This window comes from Panthera pardus, unplaced genomic scaffold (assembly GCF_024362965.1).
Source record: "Panthera pardus isolate Hobbes unplaced genomic scaffold, ASM2436296v1 HiC_scaffold_16, whole genome shotgun sequence".
NCBI lineage: Eukaryota > Metazoa > Chordata > Mammalia > Carnivora > Felidae > Panthera > Panthera pardus.
This window is the reverse complement of record NW_026526721.1, coordinates 104,716,179-104,732,364: the sequence shown is the minus strand read 5'-3', so window position 1 is coordinate 104,732,364 and position 16,186 is coordinate 104,716,179. Positions and strand designations below refer to the sequence as shown.

General features: G+C 40.2%; 1 protein-coding gene and 1 long non-coding RNA gene across 2 annotated transcripts in view; both read left to right on the top strand.

Annotated features, from left to right (window-relative positions):
- LOC128777296 (uncharacterized) overlaps nucleotides 1-6,415 on the top strand; it is a 175,569-nt gene extending 169,154 nt beyond the window's left edge. Inside the window, exons 2-3 of the long non-coding RNA XR_008422534.1 lie at nucleotides 3,485-3,549; nucleotides 6,357-6,415. This is a non-coding gene — a long non-coding RNA (uncharacterized LOC128777296). The remainder of the gene's footprint in view (nucleotides 1-3,484; nucleotides 3,550-6,356) is intronic.
- A 3,272-nt stretch (nucleotides 6,416-9,687) lies between these two features.
- LOC109262053 (schwannomin-interacting protein 1) overlaps nucleotides 9,688-16,186 on the top strand; it is a 567,034-nt gene continuing 560,535 nt past the window's right edge. The window contains exon 1 of the mRNA XM_019440436.2: nucleotides 9,688-9,768. Within this exon, the coding sequence (XP_019295981.2) occupies nucleotides 9,695-9,768 (74 nt within the window). The 5' untranslated portion in view covers nucleotides 9,688-9,694. The remainder of the gene's footprint in view (nucleotides 9,769-16,186) is intronic.

Below are 16,186 nucleotides of genomic sequence, written 5' to 3'. Positions count from 1 at the left end.
ATTGAATAAAGTACTGCATCAAAGCCCTCCCCACACAGCAAGCTCTCTGCAGTGAAAGAACCAAGGAAAGGAGAGTGGCTGGCACAGAGTGCAAAAGCCCTTTATTTCCTGCCCCCCAGATCCCCCGGGAAAAAGAAAAGAAGAAAGCACGCCACAGGCACATCTTAGAGAAGAAAGTGCTGGGACTACCAACAGCTCAGTCTCTTTCCTAATCATAATGCAGGGGGTGAAAAAGACCAAGTTTATGACCTAAAAATCCTCCAATACTCCTCTGATTTTCAAGAATAACTATGGATCTTATTCAACCTATTTTCTCTCTGTATAACAGCTGCATCTATTGCCTATATCACTGGAGGTGGAATGGGATATGATGATTAGGTGGGAAGGTTGGAGGTTTGGGGGAAAATAGAGGATAAATGCAGAGACTTGTTCTTAGAATTAGAAACCAGCCTCTATAGTGCTGAAGAGTTAGTTTTACCTTGAAAATAAAAAGCTATGTATAAGAGTGAAAAGGATGCTTTATCAATCTATCTACCTACCTACCTATCAATCATCTTTATCTTCCTACCCACTTACCATGTATACACTCTGCCTATATCGTACTGGCTGCCACTTACTGTGAAAAGCACACATGTAAGAGTTAAAATAAAAATAAAGACTGTCACACATCATGTACATGTAGTGAAAGAGGGGGATATAATTGTACCAACAACATGGAAAAAGTAGTTCTGACAACTGAATATTTAATTTAGCTTAAGCTTCAAGGAAAAATAAACAACCTCTGTAAGACTTAAAAAGTTGTTGTTGATGAAAAGAAGTATACTGTTATATCAGAAGGGGAAAATATCCCTTAGTAGTAAATCCTAAAATGTTATTCTTTTGTATGGAAGAACCTGTAGCAAAATGTACAATGTCTTATACAGCAGTTTTGCAGAAGATGCAGAAGTATTCTTCATATGAGGTTTGTTATACGAATATTGGATATAAGAGCAGCAGCCTTTAATAAAAAAGAACTGAAGACCATGACCTGCTTCATCCATTATTCTCCTGAATAGCACTTTTTTTTAAAGAGACTGACAAAACAAAATAAACAACAACTGCCCAGTTCTGAAGTTTTATAGTCCCATACTTCATCTAGTTAGGGTTTTGTATACAGTAGCCCTAGGTTATTGCTTAGACTGTCACTTCTGAGTTTGAATTCTTTCAACTGAAAGAAAATAGAAACTCAGCCAAAAGTGCCTTAAGCAAATGGGAGAATCTATCGGCTCATGAAACTGAAAAGTCCATCAATATGCTGGTTTCAAGTTCCAGTTTGATCCAGAAGTTCACAGTATCATTAGGGCACTGGCTCCTTGTCTGTTTCCTTGGCCTCTGTCCGTTCTGCTATGTTATCTTTTTTCTCCAGTTAGTAGTTCTTACCCCATAGCAGACACTTACATTGCAGTTCCAGGGTTCTTCACTTCAAAATCTTTACGTTCTTAGAATTCAGAGGAAAAAAAAAAAAAACAAGTTATTCCCCAGGTACCAAAGTGAACTTTAAACAATTAATATTGGTTGAGCAACGAATTTCAAAATATAATGCTGAGTGAATTAAACCAGACATGAGAGAATAATTTTGTATGCAGTTCTAGAACAAACCAAACTAATCTATGGTGATATAAATCAGAACCAAGGTGCCTTTGAGAGAGGAACTTTGTAGAGAGAGATATGTTCTTTATTTCATTTTGGGTGGTGGTTCTACCAATATACGTCAAAATATTTTTGTCAAAAGTCATACTGTATATTTATAATATGTGTATTTCACACACTTAAAAATGAAAGCCTAGGTACTAAAAGATCATGCTGGCTGATATAAGGACAATTGACTGAAGTAGGCTAATATGGGAAACAGAGACAAGAGACTCACAGTTGGCTTAGACCACACTGCAAAGCAGTGGTCAGGTCCTGGATGTATTTTGAAGTTGAGATCAATAAGATTAGCTGATTGATTGTGTTTTGTGAGAAGAACAAAGGTATAAAAGCTGACTCCTAGGTTTTAACTCTGTGTATCTAGGTGAATAGTGATACCATTGGCTAAAATGTGGAAGAAGTGGTAAAGAAGGAAGTTTGGGTGGGAGGGTAGAGGCAAGGAAATCAAGACTTTGATTTTGAACTTGAGATGCCCATTATAAGTGCATCAAGTAGGCAAGTGGATATAGAAGAGTGGAGTTTAGAGGAGAGATCAGGTACAAATATAAATTTAAAACCATGGGATGGGTTTTAAGGAATGGATCCTAAGGAATAAGGATTGATAGGGAAGAGGACAGAGGCGTAGGATGAACTACTGGCATGTTTCCAGAGGAGCTAAGATTTTATAGGAGTGAGGAGGACCTGGAAGAAGCAAGGAGGAGAAGAAAAGGTCCCATACCTCCTTCAGACCATGCTGGATATAGCCTGTGAGACATAAATGGCCACCTCTTAAGCACGCTGCAGGGGAGATGGTGTGTTCAAGGACTCAGCCAAGTTTGTCATCAGCAAAATCCTCTATATCCTAAAACTCTTTTCTAAATGATCCTTTGATTTTCTTGCTCTAACAAAAATTTAGCTGTCTCAGAACAGCAAGGCAAAGTACAGTCAGAATAAGTTGAAGGATATGTTCAAAGAAGTTGAGGAGGTAGAGGATTTTGCTAACAACAGACTGAATTCCAAAGGGCTCAGTGGAAAGGTTGGAGGCACTGGGGAGAGGTTAGTGACTGGGTCAAATTCTGGGATGCACAATACAGTATGAAGTTAAAGAAATTGAATAATGGGGATTGACCTAGGAGACTTGGATGTCTGGTAGCTTAGAAGCATGTTGAGACTAGTCCTGCTGGTCTTTTAAAGGGACAAATGTATGATTAATTCTAACTGGGGCTTCCTCTTGGAGCTTCAGCATTTTTTGTGATGAGCCAAGTAGTGGCCTCTGTCCTCTCCCTGAATCACTGTGGCCTGAAGAATGGGATTACAGAGACTATGGAAGCCTAAAATTCAGGGAAGTTGTGTGTGTTTGTGTGCGTGTGCACACTTGCACATGTCTGAGCACTGTGACTCGGGGATGAGGTTACCTAGAGTTCCCAGGAGACAGGAGAGGATGGTTGCTGAATGGCCAAAGCCAGCACATACTCATTAGAGCCCTTCACCCAGCAACCAGCAAACTTAATACTGTTGACAGAGTAAATTTGGGAAGAGAGTGAGTGGATCCGTATAAAAACATCCCCACTCTGGAAGAATAACAGGAAACATTATCTTTAGTGGCATAAAAAAAAAATCACACAATTTGAGTGGCAGTATTGTATTCTAATTTGATCAAGGATCAAATTGAATTGTATGTCTAAGCACTTACCCATTGCAAAGTCCAGAACTCTTAACAGTGTGTTATCTCAATTTTGCAAACAATTGCAGTCAAATATTATTACCCACAAGTACATGGGGTCAATTTGTAAGATAATTCTTTTCTTTTTCACAGGAAGAAATGAAAAGATTGCAGAATCCTTTAGGACAAGTTAATGATGGAAAATATTTACTTGAAAAGTAAGTAAAAAATACCAAAGGAAATTATGTTTGAGGTTTAAAAGCTTGCATGGGGAAAAAAAAAAAACAAAACAATCAAACACCTGAAACACCTGGCAAGGCAAAAATGAATAAATAAATTTGACAGTTTCTTACGATATCATTGTGGTCAGGAACCCAGAAATGTGGCTCATTTGATATATAGTTAGATAGATTTATGGCTAGTTGAGCTATGATACACAAGCTATACTGATTAACAGATTAGTATGATGCATGGAGATGTCTTGGTGCTGTGTCTGAGGGCTTAAAACTTAACAACCCTGCCCTCTTTTTGCCTTTTAATCAATGGAGTGTATAGAAGGTAGTCCTAAAAATTGTAAAAAGTTTAAGGGTAACACTAAGACTAATAGAATTAACATTAAAGTAATACTACAGAGGGGTGCCTGGGTGGCTCAGTCAGTTAAGCCTCCAACTTTGGCTCAGGTCATGATCTCATGGTTTGTGGATTTGAGCCCTGCATTGGGCTCTGCACTGGCAGTGTGGAGCCTGCTTGGGATTCTTTCTCTCAGACTTTCTCTGCCCCTCCCCCCCCTCCACCCTCCCCACTCCCGCACTCCCCCATTCCCCTACTTTCCCACTCATATGCTCTCTCTCTCTCTCAAAATAAATTAATAAATTTAAAAAAACAATACTATAGAATGGAACAAAATTGAGCTGAAAAAAAACCAAGAAAGATGAAATTCAATATGAGTATATTTTTCATTTAGATTTTTAAAAAATTGTACAATCAGATACATCAGAGATATATTCTGATTTCAGTTTGTGAGTAGATGCTTAGAGGTTTTATCTGATGTTAACACAAGACCATGATTTTATATGACTTCTAAAAATATTACCACAATATTAGACTGATAATAGGCATGCATTGTCCAGATAAAAGAAAAAATGAACTATCATTTACTGAGCATTTATAATTATCTTCCATATCAGTGAATGCTTACAGATGTTTCCTCATAGAATTCTGATTATAGCCTTTTGACATAGGGATTATTTCCATTTTACAGATAAGGAAAGAAGCTCAGAGAGCTTTCAGCACTTGTCTACTAAGAGTAGTGAGGGTGAGAATCAAAACCACTCATGGATGCCACCAGAGCTCCTGATCTCAAACACTGGCTAAGTCTCAATGCCAAGCCCTTGTGAGTGTCACCCGTGGCTCTGGGTATCACATTTAAAAAGCCCGTAGACCTTCCCAAGAGCATCAGAGGAGGTCAGTTAAAATTGTGAGTTTCTGGGACCATATGAAACTACTACAGAGAGTTGAAGATGTGTACTGGAGAAAAGAAATCTCAGAGGGAGCATAATGACTTTCCTTAAAGATTTGAAGGAATTTTCCCATTAAAAAGGGGCCAGGGGCACCTGGGTGGCTCAGTCGGTTGGGCGGCCGACTTCAGCTCAGGTCACGATCTCACGGACCGTGAGTTCGAGCCCCGCATCGGGCTCTGGGCTGATGGCTCAGAGCCTGGAGCCTGCTTCCGATTCTGTGTCTCCCTCTCTCTCTGCCCCTCCCCCGTTCATGCTCTGTCTCTCTCTGTCTCAAAAATAAATAAACGTTAAAAAAAAAAAAAATTAAAAAAAAAAAAGGGGGGCCAAATTGCTCTTCTTGCTCTAAAGGGCATAACAAGAATCAGTGAGCAGGATTTACGGAGAAACAGCTTTGTGACTCAGAAAAAGAATAACTATTGTAAAAATTCAGCCTGCCCAACAGAATGGACTTCTTTATTAAGGAATGAGATGACAGACACTAAAAGTGCCCATCTGAGATGCTGTTGAAAACATTCCTGAAAATGGAAAATCTTGAATATGATTCCTTTCTCTGATTTTATCCTAGCTTTGTGAGTCTGAACAAAGTATTTAAATATCCTGAACACAGTTTCCTGTGCCGATAATAACACTGACTTGACAGTCTTGGTGAGGGCCTTAAATAAGACACCCACAATAGCCCACTGGCTGCAACGTCAGCCCCTTCTCTTTCCATCTGGGTGGCTGTTTGGACTAGACGCATTCAGGTTCATTCTATCTCCGTGATTCTAAGAATTTGCCGTGTCATCACTTGGAAGGACAGTTTTCAGCAGTTTGATCAAATGAAGTTTCTGCGTTATCTTCAGATTGAATTTATCCTTATTATGGTGTGCCCTCACCATTACCATCACTAGAAGTATATAAATAATAACTAAAAAGTTTTTGTGTAACTAGAAAGATTTTCCTTTATGGAGATTAGTGTGGTAATGACATTAGATAAGTGATTCTTCATCCTGGATGCCTTTAGAATCACCTGGAAGTTAATAAAGATGGCATAAGCCTTGGTGTAAGCTCCACCTTAGACGAATTGAATCTGAATCCCTCAGGATGAGATCTTGAAATTAGTATTTCTCAACATTCCCTCCATGTGATTCTAATGAGGAGCTGGGGTGAGAACCAGTGGTCTAGGTACATTTTAGATTCCTTGTGGTTATTCAGTAATCTCACCGTGGCTTAATTTTCTTAGGACACACTTTCTCTGTGACGTGCAGCCCTTTTGATACAGGGCTGCTGAGCCCATGGTCAAGAATGAATTCTTGAGATGTTTTTGGTGCAAAAAGTACAGGGACAGGACCCATGGGAAGAAGGAGCTGTGCTATGATTGTGAGGAATGATTGATTATATACTTCTAGGTTGGGTGTGGGGGCAGATAGAGATAAAGGAAGTCATTAAAGAGATTTCCATATGTTAAAGAAGACTACAGGATCCTGGAGGTCTGGCTATTCTCAAAGGTTGCTTTTACTCTCTAGCAAAACATCAACATTAAGGCAGCCATGAGTTCCTTGAGGAGTGTCACGCCCTGCATGTCTCAGGTATTTATCAATGGGCTGCGAGTTGTAAGGAAATTTAATTTTATCTGTATTTCTCTTGCCTTTGTTCTCCTCATCACTTGTATCTATTAAGTTAGGTTGTGCTGGTATTTCATTATTGATTTTAATGTAAAAAGTGAACTCCAGAAGTTTTTTTCTTGCTAATTGATCACAACTCTGTATTGAACTTCTCGCTAATCCCAACATGTATCTTTCCCAGCTTTCTGCTCTCAAGAAGATTTGTGAAGATTAATGGCGTATATTTGGGCTTCTGCCTCCTCTTTCCTTCCCTATTCTTTCCTTCTTATTGTCCAGAAGCCTGGGAAAGCTAAAAGCTTCTGGAAATGGCTAATCTGCTTTGCATGCTTATTTTTCCTTATCATGATTGAGGAATTCCAGAGATGGGAATTAAAGTCTCCCCTCAAAGCACACAAGCCTGTGGGGTAAGCTTCGCTTTCAAGTTTGTCCAGGACAGAGAGAGAACAAACAATGGCTGCCAGCCCTAACGGCTATACCCATTTGCCTGTAATTCTAGAGATTTTCCTGCTTTGCTTCGAGGCAGGTCTGTGTCCTTGAAAGCTGTCAAATTTGATTGAAAAACTGGTGTGCTCTGAGTGAGCAGTTAGGCATTTCATTATAGCTGTAGCTGACTTAGGTGCTGATGTAAATCACCTCAGCTACTTGAAATGGCCATAAGTTAAGTGATAGTGGTGTCATAGCAGTTGATCAGTTATTCCCCCTTGGAACATTACATTTATTCTGAATGCTCAACAGGGTTTTGTGGTAGACAGCGTGAAGAGAGGGGGAGCTGCAACTCTGTTCTCCTTGAGACTATGCGCAGGGCCAGTCCAGGTCATTTGTACACACATACGTGCACATATTCAATAACGCTTTCTATGTGCTCATAAACAGAAGAGTAATTAGTAATGCCATTATTTAAGAGCCTGCTTATGACTCTGTTGTTTTTGATAATCATTTATTAACTTAAGTAAGACCTTAGGGTGACTGCTATTTGTTGTAAATATTGAATCAAGCTGGGTTTCTGGTGCGAAATATATGATTGCAAGCCACACATTCACCTCACATATAATCATTTTATTACCAACAGGTAATTATTGATGGAATGAGATAAAGCTATCCAATTAAAATCTACAGGTATTCATAGTTCATAGTTTGTTGAGGATGTATAACTGCAAATTGTAATTTATTATTATAAAATTTTTTTTCTGTTTTTGAAAACTTGAGTTTTGCCTTTGGTTGCTGTATAACTAGAGGTCCCACAACACCTCACATGTATCCCTATTGCCCAATTTACCAATATGCTATTAAGGGGGTTAGTTAACAAAATCTTAAAGTATCTTTCTTATAAGGCTTTTGTCCCTACAAGATCATAAAATTGCAAAAACAACACTTTCCATGCCAACTGACCCTGCATTAAGTCCCTCTGTTTCCCCTTTAATAACATCTGTCACTCTTGTAATTGCTTGTTTAATATCCACCATCTCTTAGATTGTAAAACCATAGAACACGGAACATGTCTAGTGTTTTCACCATTGTGTCACTTGTGTTTTGCATCATTTCTGACACATAGAAGATACACAATATACTTATAAATGAATGAATAAGGATGAATTAATAATGGACTCAGAATACCAGTGGCATAGAGCAAAATGAGTACAGCACTTTTTTCCTTGCCCCTTAATATCCCAGCTAGGCCACCACAAGGCTATATTGTGCTGATGGCACCACCTACTGGCCAAGTAGGAATTTATCTAATCTATATGTTTCTCCACCTTTTTTGGTTATTCCTTTATAAAGAGGAGAAAGTCCTGGAGATACTTCCAGCTCAATTTTTTTCTTATCTTTTTCCTTTCTTTACTAGAACCACAACCTGGTCCTCATTATCAGACCAATTTGAATACCCTTCTAAATATTTTTTTTCCCCTTCTAAATGTTTTCCATCCCTCTCCTTGTCACTGCTATTAAAAATCACCCTTAAACATCCCATTCAACTTTTCCTGCTCTAAATACTTTATGTTTCCCTGCAGCAATGTTTTTCAAACTATAGATAACAATCCACTGATGGTTTGTTAAATCAGTTTGATGGTTCACCACTGAAATGTAATATAAAAAATCTGAAATATAATAAAAGATATCAGCATACATTACATGTAGTTGGGGAAATAATATTTCTTGAAATTTTTGTTTCAGTTTTAATGAACACATATGTACACACACACATCCCCTTAGCACACGCATGTGTCTTGGATTGGGATGTCAAATATTTGACGTATGAAAACCACAGTCAGTAGCATTAAGTTGAATAAGTATGAAATTAAAATCCTTCAAGCAGTATTTTGTGGTTATGAAACTTGAGTTTCAGTGTGGTTTCTGCTGTACAGTGACTTGAGCATAACCTCTTTGAGCTTCAGATTTCTCATCTGTACAATGGGGAAAATACATACTTGGTAGAGGCTACTGTGAAAATTTAATAAGATAATACATATAAAATGTTTATGACAGTGTTTTGTATATATTATGCGGCCAATGACTGTTAGTCTTCTGCTTATCCAAACTTATTTCCTACTTTTATCCTCGACTTTCACCAAATTGTTCTTTGTTATCTAAAAATAGCCTGAGTTTTTTCACCTCTAATCCTTTGTTTTAATATCTGTCTCATATGTATTACCTTTCACATCTTAACCTAATTCCTGTCCATTCTACAAAACCCAGATCAACTACCACCATCTCCACAAAATCTTAGAAGCAGTGATCATATATCTATGGATACAGAATTTTCCAGGGCAGAGATTCATGCTTTGACAAAGCTTACAGAATGAAAGAAGGAAAGGTTCAATGGCAGTGGCACCATTGAAGGGTGAGAATGAATGAGCTACATTCTCTACAACTTGGTTAATTCCATGGGATTTATAACACCCTCCTTTCGTTTTTTTCTCCCCCCCAAAGTGGCCCAATATTCTGCTTTTCTCTTTGCTTAAAGGAAATGACTCTCATGCCTTAAATATGAATGTTGAGCTAAGGAGTAAGTGTCAAAAGAATAGCAAATGTAAAAAAACAACGTTTTGTTTTTATGGTGTGGTCATTTATCCATTATCTATCAATAGGAGACTTTAGGACTCTGTGAATTCATTAAAATGAACAAAATTGGATATATATCTGCTTTTTCAAATAAATACAAATTATCAATATTATTTTTATAAAGGTTAACTCTCTGTATTCAACTATATTGAGGCATTATTTCTGTTTCTAGTCACCAGATGGCCATGGATATGGAGAATAATATTGAAAAATATCACCTCAATCTACAGCCCCTGGAATCAAAGGTGAAAATGTAAGTTATTTCAAAGTTTACATTAAAACATTACAGTTCTCATTTTATGAACTTCTACACTACTCTTGAATTTGGGGGTATAAGAATTAAACATTTACTTGTTTCACATTTATGTGTTAAACATTTCTGTTTTGAACAGCAACAAAGCCGTTTTGGGCGAATAGCACCATCTACTGGATGGTGTGGGGGAATTATTATATTGTCGTCCCATCATCATTTCTTGGTTTTCCCCTTTTAGACAGAGTGCATTTTCTGCTGTTTTGTCTTAGTAACTTGGTTAATTCCACCTTGGAAAACTTGGTTATTTTTATATCATGCCATTTCTTTTATCACACACACATGCACGCACACACACAGGTTAATGCTCTGAGAAGCATGTATCCAAGAATTTTAACATGTCTGAGCCTGGCTAGGATCACTGATAATTTACAAAAAAGCCCAAAGAGGAATCTTTTAGAAAAGAAGTCACCCTGAAGAAGGGAGACTTCAGGTGTACAGCTTTAAAGAACAGTAAGCCATGGATTTGGGAACTGAGACAGAAATGATGCAGATATATAATATCCTGCTGCATAAAAGCAAATATTAACATAAACCCTTGTAAATCTACATTAGCCCTGGATATCAGTAAAAAGCTTGTATCTGAATGAGAACAGTGGGATACCTTCAAGATAAAGTTCAGACATGGCTTCTGAACCTGTTGGGTCCCCCACTATAGGAAGCCCTATGTCATGCTTACTAAATGAATAATAAATCAGGCTACCAAATTTATGCAAGCAATGTGTCAGCCTCACTACACAGGATGTTAGTTTTCAAACATAGGTTGTTTTATCCTTAGGAATTTTCTCATTAAGATAACGTCCTCTTAAATGAAAAAGTGCTGGAATGGAAAGTTGTTTGTGTGAAAAATTAGAGTGTTTAATTTGAATGCTGAAATGAAGCTAGGAATCCTCCCTGGTGTTATTTGGTTTTCATCATCTCTGATATGTATAGGCAGAGGGGCAGGTGCCAGGAGGAGGAGCAGTCAAAGAAAAAAATCTCTCTGCCTGAGATTCCAGCCAGCTCAGAGAGTCTGGGACTTAATGCGTAGCTGGCTTGATGGAGGAATCTTAGGTCAGTGAGGTGCAAAAAGAATGGTTTTATCTCTTCTAATAACTCTGAACCCCATTTCCACTCACTGGAGGGGGATGAGGGAGAGAAAACTTAATCTTGCCCAATAATGGAATTTGAGTCCCATCAGAGAATTTAGTCCAGTTCAGTGACTCTTGTCTAATCTGGTTATTAAATTCTTAACTCTCATGACAGGTTGAACATCTCCCCTCTATACACATTAGACTTTTCCTGTAGCTGTGCAGCCTGCTGTCCTCTCTAGTCTCTCCTCTTTCTAGTTGTCCCTTCTCCTTGTTATTCCTCTCCCACCCCTCATGTGCCAAACACCCAACTGCCCCAAGATTTTCATTAATGGTAAACATTTCGCTCCCAGGCAGTTGTTTCCTTAAAAATAGGGGTCGGGACATTGTGGGAAGCGCATTTCATCTCCCCTGAGTCTTCCACCAATGGTGTAGGCTGTGTTTCTCATTATGTCCCTTGCTCTGCTGGGACATCTCCCTCAGGCTGACCTTGGCATCCTCAAGAGGGTGAATTTTGGCATACCCTCCTCCCCACTTCCCAAAGGATGTTCTTTAGACCTGCAGAGCACTGGGTATGAAAGATGGGACCTTGTCCCAGGTTCAAGAGTCACTGTCACACTGCACAGGCTTTCTGTTAAGGTCTTCTTTTGTTGGGGGGAACCTGCTGAACATCTGTCTTCCCGTGGTAGGTAGAGAGAAGTAGGGAAAGCGATGGTTACTACACTATAAAATCCGCTTTACTGGAAACTCTCCTCTCCCTTCTCTGATCAGGAGGAGAGAGGGAGACTAAGTTCCATTGAAGGTTTTCTGGACAGTCCAACCTCTGCAACCCCTCAGGTGGGATGCATTTTGGCAGGCCAGTCTCTGAGTGTAAAAGATAATAAAGCAAGATGAGAACTGTTCTCAGCTGTGGGCTGCCTCCATTTTATACCTGCACTGATGGGAACCCAAGGTGGAGGTTGGATGGGGCAGGAAAGACTCTCAGTTGTTTCCTCATACTCAAGCCAACTAAAAACAAAAGGATTTGATAAGGAAGCCTAAACCTCTATGTGGAGTGCAAAGTATCAGTGGAAGTAGAGACCTCCAGGGAAAGGACACATGTGAGTATGTGGATGGAATTTAGAGGAAATGTCAGGAAGGGTGCATTACCTGGTTCACGAATGCGACCATTAACAGGAAATTTTGAGTTTTAGAGTTGGAGGATCAAAGGACCGCATTGAAAGGGCAAAAGCAATCAAGATTGCACAGCTGTTAATAAAAAGTAATTTTGGGGAGGTGAAAGGCAGGTTTTCTGAGGATCGAACAAAAGCAAGCCTCTCAAGTCAGAAAACTTGGTGAAAGCAAAAGTAATAAGTGAAAGCACCACAGTGAAGGCTCTCAATGCAACTCGAAGACTAAAGACAAATATGTTAGGAGGCAAGGCTGGAATGAGGGCCTGAGGAGGAAGGCTCACATCAAGGAGCACATGCTTTAGCACAGAGGCCTGACTGCAAAGGAAGGAAATGGACTCTCCAGACTCCATAAAACTGCTACCCTTTACATGGGGTCACATCTTGGATGTAATAAGATCCTAAACCCACCTTCTAAATACAAACTGTCCCTTAACAGTTGTTCGTTAAGTGTGTGCAATCCCTGTCCTGATGTTTTAACCATATATTTATTTTATTATTGAACAACATAGACATCTGTTCAACACAGATCATCTTTTGAAAGTCTGCTCATTAAATATGCCCAATTCCTCTCCTTATTTTTTATTAATGTATTTGATTTAGTGATAAAACAACCTTTAGATTCTATAAAAGACAAAGAGAGAGACAGACAGATAGACACACTGGAGGAAAAAGACAATTCCCAAAAGAATTTAAAAGATATTTCTCAATGAAGCCTTGTTAGACTGCATTTGTTTGAGAGTAATGCCTATCAACTTTAGTCAAAAGCTTAATTAAAAGAAGATATGAGAGAAGAATGGTTGAAAGCATAGACTTTGGAGTTAGAGCAAATAAGGCAAATCCCAGCTCTGCTCCCTACCCACTGTGTGACCTGGGAGCACTGCTTACCTGTCTGGGCCACAGTTGCACTTCTCTGTATGATGAGAACACTAACCGTGTCTTAAAGGATTGTAGTGAACTTTCAATGAGAAAATCCTCCCTGCCAAAATTCTGACTGAATGCATCTTTTCCATGGGAGTTACACTGTTCCAAACACGTTTTGTATGCCAAACTGGGCTAAGAAAATATTGCCCATAAAGATCCTCAGGAATCCAGCTTATCATATCAATGTATGTGATTAGCACACATTGCTTAAAAATTTTTGAAAGTGTTTGATTTTCTTAAGTGATTATAATGATTTATCTAGGGCCTCTATTGGTCAAGTTTGAGGCTGACTTAGATACCTTATCCTTGACTCCTTGCAAGAATTACACAAAGGTTATTATTATTCCTGTTTCTTTGGGTAAGCATAATGCAGGCCAATAACTTTAGTGCTTTGCCCAAAGGCCACAGCTAATGAGAAGTAAAACTGAGCAAGAACCTACATCTCTCTAAACATACTGAGTTTCTGGGGGGTTCCAGTTCAGGATGGCTATGCAGGAAGATCTTGAACTCACCTCCTCCCACAGGCATTACTGACTCTACAGCCACATATGGAACAATATCCCCTGAAAAAAAAACCTAAAAACTGGTGGAACAACACCTTTACATCACGCAAATGAGAGGGAAACCACATCAAAACAGGTAGGAAAGGCTAGGACATAATCTTGCAGTAAACCCCACCCTGAGCACAGTGACTCACAGTCAGGAGGGAATTCAAAACACAGAGCTCCTTCCTGCCTGAGGAAAGAAGGATTGTACTCTACACCAGGCACCCCCACTACTAAGACCAGCACCTGAAAGACGAGCCCTCAAAACATACGGCTTTGAAGACCAAAGGGGTTCCAGTGCCTGTGAGACCTACAGGTCTGTGGCCAACTGAAGACGGCTCTTAAAGAGCCCGCATGCATGGATTCACCAGTCCCAGGGCCCCATGCAGAAGTATCCCTTTGAAAAGTACCCAGACTTTATGTGAAAAGACTGGTTTCCTAATTTTAAAGTATTAGTCTGAGAGGCAGGGGCCTGCTAGGATATTCTCTGGGGTCAGAGAATGGTGGGAGCCGTCTTCCTGCTCTCTGCCTTGCTAAAGCTGGTGGGTGCCATCTTTTTAATTTTTCTCCTTTTTATTCTTTACCTTCTTTCTCTTTTCTTTCTTCTTCTCTTTTCTGTTTTTGGTGGGTGCCTCTTGGCATTCTCCGTCTTTCTTGCTCCAGCCAGTGAGCACCATCCTGTACTCTCTGTCTGCTGCACTCCAGACTACCATCTCCCAGATGACAGCTTCTACACAGGTTGGGGGCCTGGTGTTGGTGACTGTCACCCAGAGAACACCCCTTATCACCTGGCTCTGGAGGCCAAGGGGTTTGGATTCCTGGGTTCCATGGAGCTGTGGCAGTTAGACAGTTCTTGGCAGACCATCATTCCTGAGACACTGCATAGACAGCAGACTGAAACACACATTCACTCTTTCTGAGAAAGAGGCCTATTTACTGGTCCACGAGCTTTGGTCTGAGTGACAGGCTTCTGGTTTCAAGCATATCTCGGGTCCTACAGAGGAGTCTCAGGTAATGGAGGCCAGTGAATGCAATCTCCGTGCTCTCCCTTGCTCCAGCTCACTGGAGTCTTAAAGAAAGGAGCTTATACCTTGTCTGGTGCCCTGATTTTTGCAGCTGCTGCCAGGGTATACCTCCCCACTGCCTGGCTCTGGTGTGACTTTCAGGTGTTACTTCAGGACAGTAACCAGTAGACAGAGTCTTTAACAGCTACAGCTACCAGGGTACAGCAAGAGGCTACAGACCCAGGAGCTCACTACGATGTAAAAGAGGCCTATCTTATCATCATAGCTTATCATTATAGCTGCAGCCTGAAGCGCAGGCTTTTAATTAAACACACATTGAAGGACTGACTATAAACCTTTTCTAAGACCTCGGAGGCCAGCTACTACCTTTAAACTCTCCCTCTGCCACACTCCAGAGTACTAACATGTCTTGGATGGGAGCTCTTATATGTGTCTGGTATAAGAGCCAGACTTTACATCCCAGTCTGTAGATCTGGTAACCTGATTTTTGTGGCTGCTGCCCAGGAGATACCCTTTGATCGCTTGGTTCTGGTGACCAGGGGGGCTTACATTCCTGGGCCCTATGGGAATGTAACAACTGGAGAGACAGCAGGCTTCCACCACAGAGCCCTGAATAGACAGCAGATGGAACACACCCTTAGCCACTCTGTAAAAGAGGCCTACTTGCTTGATATGGAGCTTGGGCCTTAGAGGGCAGACTTCAGATTTGGCACACATCTACAGGCTACAGATATGCTCTTAGGGAACATAGGCTGGGGGATACCGTCTTTGTGCTCTCCTTAGGCCTCATTACAGCTCAGCCAAATCTCCCAGAAAGGAGGTAATACACTTACCTGCAGTCCCAAATTTTGCAACTGCTACCCAGATCAACTGGCTGTGGAGACCAACACAGTTTACAATTGCAGCCCCACGGTAATGTTTACCTTTGCTTACTTTAAAAGCTTCTGCCTGAGGGTCTGGCTTCCAATCGGCCTGAATTTAGGTGCTGATTAAGATCCTCCCCTTTAGGGAGATTTTAACATAGCTTCCACTACTGGGAGCTATTAAAAATAAAATAGGCTGCTTGGACAATCACAAAGGTTTGAGAGACAGCCAACAGCTAAGGCAGGTTGAACAATAAGCTTTATCTGCTGCATAAGGCTGACCATTTAATACTCCAAGAGGTGACTGTTTCATCTAATGCATAGAAAGTGGCAGTATCAAGGAAGATGAAGAAACAGAGGTATGTGTTCCAAATGAAAGAACAAGATGAAACCTCAGAAAAAAAAACCCTTTAATGTGGGGCGCCTGGGTGGCTCAGTCGGTTAAGCGGCTGACTTCGGCTCAGGTCATGATCTCATGGTCCGTGAGTTCGAGCCCCGAGCCCCGTGTCGGGCTCTGTGCTGACAGCTCAGAGCCTGGAGCCTGTTTCAGATTCTGTGTCTTCCTCTCTCTGACCCTCCCCTGTTCATGTTCTGTCTCTCCCTGTCTCAAAAATAGTAAAACGTTAAAAAAACAAAAACCTTTAATGTAACAGAAATAAGTAATTTATATAATAAAGAGTTTAAAGTAATGCTCTTAAAATCACTGAACTTGCGAGAAGAATGGATGGATGAGCACAGTGAGAACTTCAGTGAAGAGAGGGAAAA